This window comes from Neoarius graeffei, chromosome 25 (assembly GCF_027579695.1).
Source record: "Neoarius graeffei isolate fNeoGra1 chromosome 25, fNeoGra1.pri, whole genome shotgun sequence".
Classification (NCBI taxonomy): domain Eukaryota; kingdom Metazoa; phylum Chordata; class Actinopteri; order Siluriformes; family Ariidae; genus Neoarius; species Neoarius graeffei.
In genome coordinates, this window is record NC_083593.1 from 4,395,239 (window position 1) to 4,412,602 (window position 17,364).

General features: G+C 40.9%; 1 protein-coding gene across 1 annotated transcript; it reads left to right on the forward strand.

The window, feature by feature from the left end:
* The first annotated feature begins 74 nt into the window (after nt 1-74).
* wnt11 (wingless-type MMTV integration site family, member 11) lies at nt 75-16,749 on the forward strand. The gene is made up of 6 exons (XM_060909242.1): nt 75-403; nt 3,145-3,397; nt 6,297-6,523; nt 9,319-9,599; nt 9,812-10,104; nt 14,982-16,749. The coding sequence occupies exons 2-6, from the start codon at nt 3,309-3,311 to the stop codon at nt 15,154-15,156; spliced, it is 1,065 nt and encodes a 354-aa protein (XP_060765225.1). The 5' UTR covers nt 75-403; nt 3,145-3,308; the 3' UTR covers nt 15,157-16,749.
* The last annotated feature ends 615 nt before the right edge of the window (nt 16,750-17,364 follow it).

Here is a 17,364-nt window from a genome sequence, read left to right on the forward strand (position 1 = left end):
CGCGCGCGCGTCTATGTATATATATAAGTACGCGCGCGCTGTCGGGCTGCTCAGTACACGCTTTCCGCGCAGCGCGAGCGCGAGAGACAGAGACACACACACACACACACACACACTGCTCCACACCAGCGCGCGCGGCTCCTCTTCAGGATTTGTTGAATAAAGTGCAGACTGGTGTAACTGGTGGTGTTACTGGTGGTGTTACTGGTGTTTTTCTGGTGTTTGGTCTCCCGGATGTGTTGCTGTGTTGAATCCCGGATTAACGCGCGCGCACCGGCCCGGTTTCAGCCTGGGAGTGGATTATTAAAGCGGGTTTTATTTTCCTTCCCTGGATTTTGTGCACTGAGCGGATTTACGCGTCTCCTCCTCGCGCGCAGCTTCAGCTCCAGCCGCTCGCTGTGAGGTGAGAATAAAGCAGGGCTGTGTCCCAAATCCACACACTGCCTTCCTGCACACTACACTGTCTTATTCCTGCACACACACACACACACACACACGGAGCTCCACAGAGGAACAGCACAGGTTTCAGTCTCAAAGGGCAGCATGGAAGTGAACTGTGCTCGGCTGTGTCCCAATCGACCTCATCACACTCCACACACTGTCTTATTACCGCTTATTACCTGCTTATTACCATACTGCACAGATCAGACAACGCACTGTGTACAGTATATTAACTCTAAAAGTTAAGAATGGACAGTGGGCAGGAACAGTGCATGGCTGTGTCCCAAACCACAACTACACAGTGTCTTATTACTACTTGTTATTATCAGTTTATTACTAGAAACTAAATAATCAAACACCATTTGTCCAGGCTGGGTGTCCAATCTTCGAGGTGAGCGTTAAAGCTGAACTCAGCATGGCTGCATCCCAAACCACAAGCCTCCCTACAGACCTGCACACTCCTCAATTTATCTATGACCTCGCGGTATATTTATCCTGGACCCTCGGGGCGTAAAAAGGTGAGGATGAAAGGGAACGGTGCATGGCTGCGTCCCAAACCACATCCTGCCACAGGCTACTAAATAGTAATTTATAGGGCATTGCAATTAAACTATTACTCTTAGAGCTATTTATACTCCGAAGTGCACTCGTTTGTGGCTTGGGGTGTCAAAGACTGAAAAGTGAACTGTGCATGGCTGCGTCCCAAACCGCACAGCAGCGACTAACTAAATCCACTCAGAATGGTATTTAATGGCTTTTTTTTTTTTGGTGTTTTATGATTATACCCTTTGCATACTATTCATACTATTTAGCGTGGGAGCATGCGGTTCAGGACACAGCCGGTGCTTCTTCCCTTCAATAAGAGCTCATTTTTTACCTGCTCTGTCCCAAACCACACACTAAGACTACAGTAAGTGTACGAGTAACTTGCAAAGCTTGTAAAGCAGTTTCTTATCATACATTAAAGCATTCAGCAGTTTGGCTGTTTTTAAAGATTGATAAAATAAATAAAGGTGTGTGTGTGTGGGGCGGTAGGTGTTTTGCTTAAAAATGGAATCAGGGATGAGAACAGAGTGGAATAGAATATATTTATTGCTCATGGATGTCTCGTGAAATTTGGTTTTCTTTTAAAGAAAGAGAAAACTAGAAAGAAAAATACAGCTACAAATATAAAGATTTTTTAAAATACGTGTGAACAGAATATCATATAAAATCCAGACTCGTGTTTTATCACATTTCGCTCTAAACGTGACGAGAATTTCAGTGCATTTACAGCAGTTAAAAAAAAAACAACAACTTTTGTTTTATTTCGACACGTGAGCTGAAAATGGTAAAGAAGATATCCTGTATAATAATTTTATCCTCCCTACATAGTGTACTAGTAAGTGTGTAGTCTAAATTTGTGGTGCTGGATGAATGGTGCATGGACCCCTGAGTGAAGTTCATTCAGTGGAGAGAGAGACAGAGAGATTTATAGACTATCAATACTGTAAATATTATAAATACTAAAGTGATTAAAATGATAGTCCTGCCTGTTTTGGGGGATTAGTACACCTCACTAATATTACGTCTCGATCTGGTTTATTAATCCAAACCTAAATGTGTGTGTCACTGTTTAACGAGTCCCTTATTCACGGATTGAACCCAGTCAGAGACGGGTCTGTGATAAACGTCTTTCATAACAAGCTGAAAATGAGCCGTGATGCAGAACCGAGCTCCTCACATCTCTGTCCCACACCACCAGCTGCTGAACCATCCGGAGGAGTGTGTACGGAGTGTGCTCAGTGTGTGTACGGAGTGTGCTCGGTGTGTGTACGGAGTGTGCTCGGTGTGTGTACGGCGTGTGCTCGGTGTGTGTACGGAGTGTGCTCGGTGTGTGTACGGAGTGTGCTCGGTGTGTGTACGGAGTGTGCTCGGTGTGTGTAAGTTCCAGATTACTGTTCAGCAATTCACCTTAAAGCACATCTCTCACTCCCTCTGAATTCTTTACTGACTGCAGTGAAAGTGAGCCGACTTTAGGATTATATTCACTGTGCAATTTAAATAAGCGTAAATGCAAAATGATATATCTCAAATTTAAATAATAATTTAAATATGCAAATATGAACATCAGAAGTGCAGAAGTAACATTTTTTAATTTACTTTAATCAAACAAAGTTTTGGGTTTTTTTAAAAAAATCATTCATTATAATTTGAAGACATATAAACTCAAACAGTGCAGAATGCAGTTTTTATAGTTTTTTTGTGAATTTAAATTTTTTTAGGTTTAAACATGGATTTAAACATTTAAACATGGAACTGGTTTGAGTTCAGTGATCCTCGTTTCTTTGACAGTATTTATTTCCAGATTTAATTTCCACCCTTTTGTCCCTCTTTCCCTCAGAGTTTGAGCACTCACTTATTCATTCAGAGGTGATCTCTCTCTCTCTCTCTCTCTCTCTCTCTCTCTCTCATGTTCACTCCCATCACCGAGATCCATATCAGTGATCTATAGGCTGATAATCAGTTTCAGCTCCATGTTACATCACAGATGCTTCGGAATGTTTCCTGATGTGAGGAAACGTTATTTGGGGACGAGATAAACACGGCGTGCTGAGTTTTTGAGATAAGAGCGCAGTGTCAACTCTGATCAGATGATATTGATCTAAAAGGCAGGATTAGACTTTCTCAGAATTTAAACATCTGAACATTTGTGTTTTTCAGCAGGAGAGACTGAAGGAGGAGAAAGAGAGAGAGAAGGAGAGAGAGAGAGAGAGAGAGAGAGAGAGAGAGAGAGAGAGAGAAGCCGTCCGTGTCATGGCCTCTGGTCTGTGATCATCGTCGTGAGCTTCCTTCCCCGAGACGCACCGAAGTCTGAAGTGATCAGGATGAAGAGCGAGTTTGTGTCGTTTCCGCTGTGCGCCGTCACGCTGCTCACGCTGGCTCTGTCGCAGCACTGCGTCGCCATCCGATGGCTGTGAGTGTCTCCGGTTTCCTCTAATCACACGATCCTGTCCTGTTCTCACCACGGCACCTGTGTGGGTAGTGAGTGTGACGCTTACATGATCGAGGTTCCTGATTTCGGACGTGCTCCGTATCCCATAATTCGGAGATGAAAGACAACAGCGAACAAACTTTCAATAGCACGCACTCTCAGAAATAAAGGTACTCGTCCTTGTCACCATGGTGACACCAATGACAGTGGTACTTTTAGTACCTGGTACCTTGAATGATTTTTTCAAGTAAAGGGTTACAGGTACATCACCGGGTGCTCCGTAAATTATTTTACACACAAAGGGAACAGATCCCTCTGACTGAACCACAGCAGCAACAAGCAGGAGTTCCACTTGGTACCTTTAGTTCTGACAGTGTAGTACCACTGAAGTCACTGTAAACTGACACGATTTCTCTTAAAAGTTCACCTTCTGTCCTCACATCATGAAGCAAATGAAGTAAACGATAAACAGATCTAGATCTGCATGTTTACATGACATCAAAAATAACGGACTAAATCAAAAATCACCATAAACAGGGGGTCGAAGTGATAAATCCATAAACACTGAAAAATAATAACTCACGCTAAAGCAAATACCGAGCAGTAAACCGCCTGCTTTATTAGACATTCTTCAAGCAATTAATTAGACACAATATAGTGAACAAGGGATTTATTATTATTATTATTATTATTATTATTATTATTATTTCAGAGAAGATAAAATGTGATGTGGATTATTTTTTGTTTGTGTGGAAAAAAAAGTGCTGCAAGTTGATGAGATTTCACTTTGTGCAAATCAAAATGGTGAACATCTGGAAAGCATCTGATCGCCTTCATGATTTATGACGATTTATAAAAGCAAAACAACGTGAAAAGTTGTGAAGCGGAATGTAAACTGGAATGTTTGTGATGTGACGGGCATCAGGCTGCGAAAGCACTGAGCACAATACAAAACACATGCTGCCATAAACACCTGTGTGTGTGTGTGTGTGTGTGTGTGTGTGAGAGAGAGAACAGAGGAGGGGTGTCTGTGGGTCGCAGCTTATCATGGGGCAGAAAGTGGTGGCCCCTCACTCCTAATCCGAAACAGGCAAAAGGTGCGCGTGGAGCAGGCTGCTTCTCACGAACACTGCTCTGTGTGTGTGTGTGTGTGTGAGAGAGAGACAGAGGCATGGGGTATAAAACAAAAGCAACCATAGATAATGTAAATGATTCCTGTCTTAAGGGCCCTGAGTCGCTGTGTGTGTTCGTGCTGCTCTTCAGCATCCTCATCATTGTTATTCATGTCAACGTTTTTCAAAATTAATGTTTTCTAAATATCTACGCTGTGAGGCCATTTCACGAACGCAGCCGTAATTGTTCACAACATAATGAGCGCTTTCTAAACATTCCAGCTGTTTTCCCCGTCGTTAATTTAACCGCTCGGAATAGTAAAAGTCCTGTCGAGAGTTAAAGCTTTGGAAAAGATTCACATGTCGATGAATCGAAACCTCTGGCATCATCTCACAACCGTTCCGCCAGATCCGCTGGGAACGAGCCCTTCTTTCCACTGGCAATCAGCGTCCCATCCTCTTCCTGCCAGATCTCCCTGCTAACGACGCCAAAACGTTCCCGTTATTATCCCGTGTGCCGGTGACGCCACGTCCTCCTCCTCCTTCCTGCACTTTATCATCTCTCTCATGCGTGACCCAGAGACGTACCGAAAGCAGCTCGAGCTTCGTGTCACACCCGCGTTCGGTGTAAATCACATCTGGAGGATGTTAACGTGACGGGATGCATGAAAACACGTCAGCGTCGAAAACACTGATGAGAAACTAATTATCCATGGAGCTCGGCTTTAACCCTTTCATTAATTATTATCTGTGAAGAGGATTTTTGAGAAAAGATTGAACTTGACATGACGCCTGAAAGGGCGAAGCTTGATCCTGATTGGTTCATGAGTCACCTGTGATAACCAATGAATAAACAGCAGTGATACGTTTTTTTTTAATTAAAAAAAAAATCTGCGACAGCAAATGCGGAGTCATAAACAGAAAATATAAGTACTGTAATAAAATAATAAAACATGGAAAATAACGCTTGATTAGTTATTCGATTAGCTATCGACCAATCAGTAGATTTTCATTCCACATTAATCATATCTGATTTAAGATTAAATAATACTTGGTTTTATTTTCTCTCTCTTTTTTTTTTACATACCTCACTGTATACTGCATTTAATTATTAGGGTTTATTTATTTTTATTTAACTAGAATTTATATATATATAAAATATACAGTACTGTGCAAAAGTCTTAGCCCCTCTAATTTTTTTCATACAAACTTTATTATCGATTTCTATTTTATGACTTCAACATTGAGTCAAAACATTACAAAAAATTTTTAGAGTCCAAACGTTCATTTTTTTTCCAGCACAAAATTAAATGCTACAGAAAAAAAAGTTTGTATCTGAGCAGCATATTCCATAAGAGAGCACTTTTCAGATTAAAAAAGAAACCATAATGAAGGCTGCTGGGTTTTGGTGTAAAATGAAGAAGTGAGTGTGACAGTCAACGTGTCCAGAAGAACTGGGGCTGGTTCTGTAAGACGCTCAGTAAAACCTACAGATCATTTCCGCATAAAACTGACCTCACTGGACCTCAGACTACTATTTTTTTTTTTTTTTAAAGCAAAGGGAATTTCATCTCACATCAAATACTGACTTTGTTTCATTTATTATGGCTCACTGATTGTAGTATTTTTTAATGTCATTATTTTTAAGCTGTTTTTAATCTACAGCATTTCTTTGCATGTGCTCTGTACTGTATAAACATTAATTTAAAATAAAAGCTCATACTGTATTTGGTGTGTTTTTCTTTTTCACGTGTGTGTTGACGTTTCAGGGCTTTATCCCAGACGTTGGAGCACATTAATAAGACGCAGCAGTGTAAGATGCTCCCCGGCCTGGTGTCCTCGCAGGCTCAGCTCTGCCGCACTAACCTGGAGCTCATGCAGGTCATCGTCCAGGCCGCACGCGAGGTCAAAAAGACATGCCAGAAAACGTTCGTCGACATGCGCTGGAACTGTTCGTCCATCGACGCTCCCAAATACCTCCCGGACCTGGAGAGAGGTCAGAGTTACACACTGAATCCGGAATTCTTTCAGATAATACACCTGAGTTTATATTCAGTGACGAACAAAATAAAGAACCTGAGATCAGAGCTTCAGCTTCAGGATGATTATTAAATTCAGGACAGCTCATAAAAAAGACATGAGAGACATTTATATCAAAAAATTAAAAATAAATAAATAAATCATGATTGTTAATGATGTGATCATTTATTTCTGTGGATTTTTTTTTTTTTTGGATTTTGATTTCCATTATCCTTCAGTCTCAGCCACTCAACTGTTCTGTATAGTTCCTGTATTGGGTTTATAAGTGACGAAGAAAACACAGTGTGCGGCTGCTTATTTTCCCCGAACGGCACGTCCCTCAGTGTTTTATTCCTCTTACACCACAGCAATTTAAGAAGAAGAAACCTTTATTCGTCACATGCACACTTCAAGCACAGTGAAATTCATCCTCTGCATTTAACCCATCTGAAGCAGTGAACACATGCACACACTCAGAGCAGTGGGCAGCCACACCAGAGCGCCCGGGGAGCAGTCAGGGGTTCAGTACCTCACTCAAGGGCACCTCAGCCCAAGGCCGCCCCACGTCAACCTAACTGCATGTCTTTGGATTGTGGGGGAAACCGGAGCACCCGGAGGAAACCCACACAGACACGGGGAGAACGTGCAAACTCCACACAGAAAAGCCCTCGCCGGCCGCTGGATTCGAACCCGGAACTTGCTGTGAGGCGACCGTGCTAACCACTACACCACCGTGCCGCCCAACAATTACATTTACCAACATTTACCAACAATTACAAGTTTTCTATTTCCTAAACAATGACATCATACTCTATATCTATTCTTATTCTATCCACATTCACTGGATATGAGCAATCGTGTGCTCTGATTGGCTACTCTACTACTAGGATATCAGCTCATATACCAGGAGTAGAGAAAAACAAAATGGTGGATCGTGTTGCTGAGCCAACCGAGGACGAAATAAAAACTCTACTGAAAACAAAACCCTAAAAAATACAAAAAAAGCAACAAAATATGGAATGAAAGTGTTTGATGCTAAGCATGTATCTTTTTTCCCCCAAGAATTATTATTATTGCATTTTTCACAAATTGCTCCTGTCATTTCACTGGTTTAAAATGGTTTAAAATAAAAATAATGTTCTGTTTCTCAAAATCCAGTGAATGTGGATAGAATAAAACAGTTATTCCACTCAATCTTGTTGTACACAGATTATAGCAGCTATCAGCTCATGTACGACTCTATTTTGTGGAATAACTGTTCAACAGTTACATTCAGCACTTCCCATCACTTACATTATAGCAGCTATAAACACACATTCCCTCAGCTAGTCATAGCTAATCACAGGCAGCTAATCACAGCATGACCTCGAGTATGATATCACTTTTATATAACAGAAATCAATATTGAGTGACATTTTGGACGCAGTGTGGAGAAATGAAGAAGAAGAAGAAAGAAGAAGAAGAAAATGCTCTGGTTATTTTTGCTCCGCGAGTGTAAATAGATCCCGAAGAAGCCACACTCACGTTATAGCACATCGGCTATCTGGCTAGCTTGCGCTCGTTGATTTGTACATTCCTGTTAAAGGTGCTTCTGGTCAAATCAGCGTCTCTTCTCCCTTTTCATCTTCATCTGATGAGCTTTCACATTTTAAGTCAAAAGATATATTCATGAATATATTCATGAAAAGTATCGTTTGCAATGTCCACCGATGATGTCCCTAACACTACCGTAATAACCGTTTCAAACTAGGAAGTGGAATTTCCTCCCAGAGCAATTATCAGGAAATATCAGCACTCTTGGATCATCACTCATCCTGTAATATGAGTGGACTGTTCTCTAAATGACTGTTGTTTAAAGAAAATTAATCAACCCTTTCTGACCAATTACAATCCAAAATTAATTATTAAAAGCTTTACAATACAAAATCAATCAGTTTGAGGTTTATTTGTGGTTGTTTTAAAGCCACACTGTTTTTGACGGACGTCTGAATGATTGTAGTTATTGAGGGTCAATTTTTCATGATGATGGTCACCGATTCAGAGCCAGTTTCAAGGCTGTTCACTGAGGTGGCAGGTTTAAACCCACTCTTCCTCAGTGTGTGAATTCCCCTCAGCCTTCAGTAGGCGATTAAACACTTCTCATCTTTCGCCAAAGGAGAGAGTTAAAGCGTCTGGGCTCCGTTTGATGAAGCCGTCTTTCCGTTAAAGCGTCCTTGTTTTTCATGATGGTGAACAATAGTGTCCTTTCTGCTCAGCTGATCTGCTCTAATGTGGCTCAGATCCCACGCTGAGTCGCTTCGTTCCCACTTTCGGGAATTTATTTTTGTTTGTTTGAGGTCTGGATCTGGTTGTTGATGTATCCGTAATGTTCTGCACTACAGTCAAGAGCGAACCTTAGCACAAAGACACTGAAGTGATCTAACACCTGTACTGCAATCTAACAGAACTGTGATATTTAAAGTGTCACTTTCATGTCACCAAAAAAAAAGCCCCAGCAGGTCACAGTGATCTGACCTCCGTGATCTCAGTAATATACTGAAGTTAGACGAAGTTGAAGGATGAGATGGATTTTTCTCTCATTTGTCATGATGCAAAGCTGTTGTTAGATAGAACCCTGTGATATTTTGGTGGCTAAAATAACGTTCTGCTCCGCTGCTACAGTTAATCACATCATGCGATGTCCAGCTGTAGTGTCTGTTGGTCTCATTTCACTGAATTCAATTTATCATCTCGTGTTCAAAACAACACAAAAACACTTTGTGTCTCTTTCAGGAACAAGGGAGTCTGCGTTCGTGTACGCGCTCTCTGCCGCCGCTATCAGCCACACTATCGCCCGAGCGTGCACCAGCGGGGAGCTGAGGCTGTGCACGTGTGGCCCAATCCCAGGTGACCCGCTCGAGCCCGGGCACAGGTGGGGCGGCTGTGCTGATAACCTCCACTATGGCCTCCTCATGGGATCAAAGTTCTCAGATGCTCCTATGAAGATGAAGAAGAAAAGCGGGTTACACCCAAACAAACTAATGCACCTGCACAACAGTGAAGTGGGACGACAGGTACGAAGATCTCACCTGCTACACCAAACCCCACCTGCTACACCAAACCTCACCTGCTACACCAAACCCCACTTGCTACACCAAACCTCACCTGCCACCCCAAACCCCACCTGCTACACCAAACCTCACCTGCCACCCCAAACCCCACCTGCTACACCAAACCTCATCTCCTTTCTTTTCCTTTCGTAACCCTTCCCCGTGTTTCCCCTCAGGCCCTGAAGGATGCGCTGGTGATGAAGTGTAAGTGTCATGGCGTCTCAGGTTCCTGCTCCATCCGCACCTGTTGGCGAGGGCTACAGGACCTGAAGGAAATCGCTCAGGACCTGAAGACAAAGTACCTGTCAGCCACCAGAGTGAAGCACCAGCCTACAGGCACACGCAAACAGCTCGTCCCCAAAGACATTGACGTGCGGCCAGTACGAGAGAATGAGCTGGTGTACCTGCAGAGCTCGCCTGACTTCTGCACCAAGAATGAGAAGATGGGATCCATTGGCACTCAGGACAGGTGAGACGACCTGAGGAATCAATCGACTGGTCGAATTGGAGCGAAAAGATTTTGTTTATTCTTGAGATAAAGAGAAATGATAAGAGGATAACATTTGTGAAGAAACAGTTTGGCACTGGGATTGTTTTTAGCTTTTCGGCTGCATGGCTGTGTAAACATGCGTTTTTAATTTGAGTAGCTTAAGTATGAAAAATAATTCCATCTTCTGGAACTTTTTTCTGCCTTTTTTTTCTACAATTGAAGAATTTTCTTTTAGTTGTGAAGGAAATTATTCCCATAACCTGGACGTCCAGCTGTCAGATTTCACGTATTAGAATTAGCGCTTGGTGTGCACGTGCCTCTGACATGGCTGCAGTGACTGTGGCCTCTTGGTGTGTTATCTCAGAAAGTGTGTGTGTGTGAGTAATGTGGCTTTTCTTGGAGCCAAAAGCTTTCTGCTGATATGGGCCCTCAGAGGAAACGCCTGGCTGAGATTAAGGCGAGTAACACACACAGCGCATGCTGCCAAATTCTCCCCGGAGCTGTTTCCGAGGCCTGCGAATCAGATGCAGACGAGCTTCATTAATTAATTCTTTCATACATGCGTCCCGAAACCTTCCTGTTTGGTTCAGCGCTTGGTCCTGCTGAGACACTTTCATTTCACGTCGTTGCCTTGAACATCGTCTCACTGGTATAAATTTTTAGAAAATAAAACGGAGCCAGGCCCATAAAGATTCAGGGTGGAAAAATTATTTTTTAGTATCATTCCACTCTTTTTATTTATTTTTTCAGCTTGGCACAATAAATCTAAATGAGACGAACATGATGAAGATTTTGTAGCGGCTCTGTAGAGGTCAAAAGGTCTCCACTCTACATCTGAGCCAAAAAAATCAAGAAACAGTGCTGCTGATGCTGCAGAGAATCTACTGTATTGCTTTAAACATCCATGGAATAAAAATCCTATAAGAACCGTAAAGCATTTCATTTCACACTCTGAGAGTAAAAAATACACACTGTAAAGTGTGTCGCTTCTTTAAAGACATTAGAATGTTAGCACGACCAGTTAGTTCTTACTCGTTTTTTTTGCTTAAACAATCAATTCATATTTATTTTACTATTTATAATAATAATAATAATAATAATAATAATTATTATTATTATTATCTACGTTCCCTACACCTGTTTACGATACGTTTTTCTTTAATAGTCGGTTGGTAGAGTTGTACTAGGAGCTAATTGGTAGTTGTTTGAGTTGTTGTTGCCATGGAAACTAAATGACCCCGCCTTCAAGCCCTGTACATCTCTGAATCAAAGCAACTGCAGGAAGCGAACTGAACATGTTGTGTGTTTTGGGGTTGTTGTAGATTTGAACTAAAGCACAGAGCCGTAGTGCTGCAGCAATGCCATGAGTTCTGGACCAAATCAAGAGCAAATAAACTACACACTGGATCTGCCACACAAAATCTGTGCTCTCTATGTTCCTCCATGTTCTTCAAGTTCTCACTGTCCCTCCATGTTCCTCTGTGTTCTCCATGTTTCTCCATGTTCTCAGTATCCCTCTTGCATGTTCTCCATGTTCCTCCAAGTTCTCAATGTCTCTCCATGTTCTCCACATTCCTACATGTCCCTCTGTGTTCTCAGTGTGCCTCTTGCATTCCTCCATGTTCTCTGTGTCCGTCCATGTTCTTTGTACTCGGGTGATTTTTCTCGTAACTTTTTTCTTTCTGCACTTGGTAAAGCTTTGTGAGACTTTTTCTGTCACTATATATCTGATAAACAAATGAAAAAGAGTTTTACGAGGACGTTTTCCGCCATACACGCACCTCAGGAAACGTTTTTTTCTGGTGTTTTGCTTTAATTATGTGCCATGTGAAACCAAACTAAACAACAACAACTAAAAAAAAAAGGACTCAAAGGAATCATTTCACTCTGATTCAGACTTGAAACACACGGATTGTGATTCGGGGATCAATGAAATACACACAGTTACACACGACTACACAATACACACCAACTACACACTGCACACGACTACACAATACACAACTACACACACACACACTGCAGCCTGTCCTACACACTGATAAGTTCTCTCCCCATGTATATCTAGTCATGTGCTCTCAGTCACGTGGCGGTTCTGCCTTTCGTAACCGTTAGCGATGTGGACGGTGCGGCGTGTGACGGTGCGGCCGTGAGGGTGGTCTCAGGAGAAGCGAGACATTTGAAACCCATTAAGTCCCTGATTACACCCCGAAACACACTCCGCTCCCTCTCCTCCATCCTCCGTCCTCTAATTTCCTCTCTGTGTTGTGTTTCCATGTCTCGTTGTTCAAAAACAGGTCGCGGAGCTTCTTATCTCGGTGACTCTGGATAAACTTAGCGCCGGTGTTGCTTTAGTTCAGGAGATTGAGTGACGAGCTGAAGTGTGCACTTATCTCGTCTCTTCCTGACTAGCGAGCTCACTCACTCGTTCATGTCCTGTCTTTAGTACAAGGACAGAGTTTAAAGTTAAGCCTGAAAAACATCCCGAGGCTTAGTGATGATATCTCTAAATAAAAAACACACACACACACACACACAACAACAGGCGAAGAGGAACAGGGTTTTTTTTTGTTTTTTTTTTGCGAATTACAGCAAGAGTGCCCCGCTAGTGCACTAATTAGCAGCTTGTGTATCAGATTAGCGCTCTCCATTAACAAACACACACTGTCAAAAACCTGAATGAAAGAACAAGATGCTAAATGCTGCGTTAAAGCTAACATGCTAACAGTGTACAGACACTAAAAAGATGAAATGACCACCCTAAAATGGCGAGCTATGACGGATTTTAGCTTGTTTTAGTGCTAGGTGCAAACTTTAAAGCGTTTTTTTCAAAATGGACATTTGTTTATCTATTTAAAAAATAAGAACATTTTATCTGTATATACATTTAACATCCACAAAACAAGTTAGTTCCTGTTGTTAATTACGTTATAGCAGTTATAAACAGCCGTTCCCTCACTGTAGCTAATAATTACCATAGCTAATGCGCTAATTAGCAGCTTGTGTATGAAATTAGTGCTGTGTGTAAATAAACGCACAGGTAAAAGAATTGAAAGGAAGCACAGCGATGCTAAACACAGATGCTCTGTTACAGTTAAAGGAGCTGGCTTTATGTACATTTTGCTGCTCGGAGTCATTTCTCAGTGGTAAAGCTAACAAGCGAAGACTGTACAAGTACTCAAAATAATAATAATAATAATAATAATAACCACTTTTTAAAAAGTTTAGCGTATGCTAATACATTTGGGCTTCTTTTCCTGTCAGGACAGTAACTAGCTATGTGACAGAGCTTTTAGCTTCAGTAATAGCTGTACCAGTTTCAAATAACAGCATTCCTCCCTCTCTCCATCTCTCTTTCTCTCTCTCTCTCTGAGCACACAGGCCATTAACAGAGCACAATTATAAAACAATGCACTCATGGTGAAGGGCTCGAGAGAGTGATTTATGACACTGCTATTCTGTGCTCACTTTAGCTGCCTCAGGCTTTAGCGTAAATGAAAAGGCCGAGTGTAGAATGCAGTCCCGCTGAACCCGTTTCCCTGGACACCGAAATGTCTCTGAAAGTTTGTGGAGGTTCTGTGTCGAGGATTTCATGATACAACAGCACCGAGGAGGAGGAGGAGGAGGGCTAGCACCAGCTCATTGTCCAATTTTATCCAAGATGTCGAGCAAAATACAGAAATTTACTTGCCAATGCATTTTAAACATAGCTTATTATTAGCTCACAGATTAACAAACTGGTTTAGCTTGAATTCTTTTGTCTTTTATGTAGCTGGACAACTTTCTGTAAATTAGCATGATATAGTTAACTCTCATGTTATAATCAAGCGTCTAATGTTGCTAGTTTATAGTAGTATATTAGCAAGCTAGCTGACTCCCGAATACAGTTAGCTAATGGCAAATAAGCTACAGAACAAGCACATGCTAACATGCTTAGCGTTTTGAATTTACCATGAAAATGTTGCCTTGATTCATGGCTAGGTGCACATGCTAACTCTCATGATAGTATTATATTGTCTTTTCTTACGCTATTTAATGTTGAAGCTTGGGTACCGTAATTCCCAGCTTCTTACTTGAAATCCAACCTTCTGATTTGAAACAAAAACTTTCCATGAAGGCAAATAATTTCCATTTTCTGACTCAGAAAAAACTGCAATTGAACCCCACACTAATTTCCATCTTCTGATTGGAAAAAACTAACGTCTGATTCCCAGATTCGTTTGTATCGACCCCTATGTAGGAATTCCGAGTTGGGAGTTTTCCGGCACCCTCAATTTCTCTGACCATATATGGAAGTGAGGCATCTACATAAAAACATTCCATGTATCCAAGGAAATCAATTCTTAAAATAAGAATATTAGTTTATAATCCTTCATGTTTTAGAATGAACTCCAGCGTATACATGTCACCGCCCGCTTCAGGTCTGTTAAAGATTATGAAGATAGCTACATGCTAATGTTAGCTGACGGTAGATGAAAACTACTACACGGAATATCAGGAATTTCCCAGTATTCTCTTGCATGACACAGTAAATGTCACGGCAGCGTTCTAAACCTCTGCGCGACATCACAAATAACCACAGTAATCTGAGCTGTCGTATTATTTTCATCTGCTCTTCAGTGCAGCGAAGTGTAATTTGGGACGCAGCCCGGTGCTCTAGTGATGATGTCATTGTGTTGCTCTTCTTATGAGCAGAAGATGATGGAAATACTGAGCTGACAAACGTTTCAGACTTTGGCTTAATGTTGGGACAAAAACTTGGCCCCAAGACGATGTTTTCAGTACTGTATATTTCAGCAGCTTGTTATGGTGATATCTAACGACTCTTGTGTTTTTTTTTCTTCTCCATATCGCAGGCAGTGCAACAAGACGTCAAGCGGGAGCGACAGCTGCGATCTGATGTGCTGCGGCCGAGGCTACAATCCGTACACGGAGAAAGTGGTGGAGCGCTGCCACTGCAAGTACCACTGGTGCTGCTACGTCACCTGTAAGAAATGTGAGAGGACTGTGGAGAGATACGTGTGTAAATGAGTCTCTCTCACTCTCACACACACACACACACACACACACACACACACACACACACACACACACACAATCCAAGCTGGAATTCTACCACATATACAGCTATAACACTTATACTTTTCCTCATTTGGGAGTTCTGATTATCCGTCTTTAACCAAAAGCACTCAGCTACAAAGAAAGCAAACTGAAGCTTTTTTGTCTTTATATATCTATATATTTTTTTTCAAATAATTTTTTTTCCATTTTTGTTTTTGTTGGTATGAACATTGCTCATAACTCTGACCAACCCAGAGACTGGACTATTTTGCATTTTCCAAACTTTTTATTTTCACAATAATCAGCCGTCCTTTTTTTTTTTAAAGGCTCATATCTGGAGTTTTATTCTTGTACGAAACTCAAGGACAAATGCTTTTTTTGTATTAAAATTACAAAAAACAAAACAAAACAATGCAGTGACTGGACTGTTTTACATTTTACAAACAATTTTTTTTTAACCACAACCAGCTGGCCTAAAGAAAACTGTCATCTTTTCTTTTTTTTTAAAGATATTAAGATCTCATTTTATTATATGACATTCTAAAAGAAAAGGTTTACTTTTTTTTGCATAAATGTTGCAAAACACCCCACAACAACCCAGAGATCAGACTATTTTTCACTTTGAAAACATTTCTTTTAAAAAAAATCTGTGCATCTTAAAGAGAACCCTGTTATTTTAATTATTTTAATTTGCAGCTTATATCCAGAGTTTATATTTTTGTATGATACTCACAGAGAAATGTTTTTTGTTGTGGGGTTTTTTTTTTTGGTGAACCAGAGATTTGACTTTTTTTGCCTTTTCTTTTTGACTGAAGCCGTTCTGAGGAGAACTTGACTCCGTTTTTTTTTTTAAAAGCACATCTTATATCTGGATATTAAAAGTTTATTTTCTTATACAGTACTCAAGGAGAAATGTTCTTTGGTCAAAAAATCACAAAGTGGAAAAAAACCCAGAGATTGGACTATTTTCCCATTTTTATCCCATTGACCAGCTGTACTAAGAAGAACTTTGTCTTCTTTTTTTTTAATTTTGTAAACGCATATCTTATATCTGGATATGGAGAGTTTATTTTCCTGTACGATACTCAGCGTCCCTCTGTAACGGTGCCTTCTCACTCGTGTGGATCTCTCTTCTGGAAATGGACACGCTTCAAATGGACTCCAGTTTCAATTTCTGGGAAATTAGCATGCTTTGGGAGACGGTGCTTTGTTTTTTAATTTTATTTCTGCAAGTGTTTAATGGATGAATAAGAAGGACTGAACCAGACATGAACTTGTGAAATGGCTTCTGTCTTGGTCTGAGTAGTCCACAAATATGATTTTAATGGGAGAAAATAGTCGCATTTATATATTTATCCTCAGCACGATGGTTGGACTGTATGTGTTTTTTTCCTAGATTTTAATCCACCGTGCAGAAGTTTTAAAAAAAATCAACAAAAAACAAACTACAGCCAGCACCACGTCATGAACCACTTGTCTGTGGCTGTACATACTGTCCTTTTTGTATGCTGAATTTTTAAAAAAAGAAATATTTATAGAGTAATTAAAGATTCTTTACCAGAATTTTACTTACTTCTGCTTTTTTCTTGTATTTTCAGAGTGTTTTGTTTAGCTCACTAATGATTGAGTGCTTTGTGGTGGGTTGCAGGTTTAAATGGTCAGCATTACTGTAATCAATTTCAGTTGCCTCTCTTGAACAAATACAATTCATCACAATTTGGCCTGATGCTAGTATAAATCAGCTGAAGCTCGCTACGAGGCCACGGAGCGGACGCTTAACATGCTAACAACCCTGGGAAAGTGTTTAGAAACACAGTGGGAATGAGGACAGCGGGTATTTCAGAAAAGCTTTGCCGATGTTCTTGCCGTTCTTGATGTCTGTATGTTTGGTATGTTTAGGACATTCTTTCCTGGATACACAATTATAAATAATGTTCCACGCTTCTTTGGTTTGGTCCTCTGTGGAAATCCTCAGTACAAAAAAATGGGCCACATAAAACCTGATTGTAAATTTGAGGAGCATTTTTAATTAAGCAATGAATAAAAAGTTAACAGATAAATCAAGACTGAAGTACCATGCAACGTAATTTTATCCAGAATCACATTTCCTTTCGGGGCGGCACGGTGGTGTAGTGGTTAGCGCTGTCGCCTCACAGCAAGAAGGTCCGGGTTCGAGCC

What these genes read in the sequence shown, in the direction of transcription:
- wnt11 (XM_060909242.1), top strand. Translation starts at nt 3,309, where the DNA reads ATGAAGAGCGAGTTTGTGTCGTTTCCGCTGTGCGCCGTCACGCTGCTC. An exon ending in TGCGTCGCCATCCGATGGCT is followed by an intron (nt 3,398 to 6,296) that starts GTGAGTGTCTCC and finishes TTGACGTTTCAG; the next exon opens with GGCTTTATCCCAGACGTTGG. An exon ending in TCCATTGGCACTCAGGACAG is followed by an intron (nt 10,105 to 14,981) that starts GTGAGACGACCT and finishes TCCATATCGCAG; the next exon opens with GCAGTGCAACAAGACGTCAA.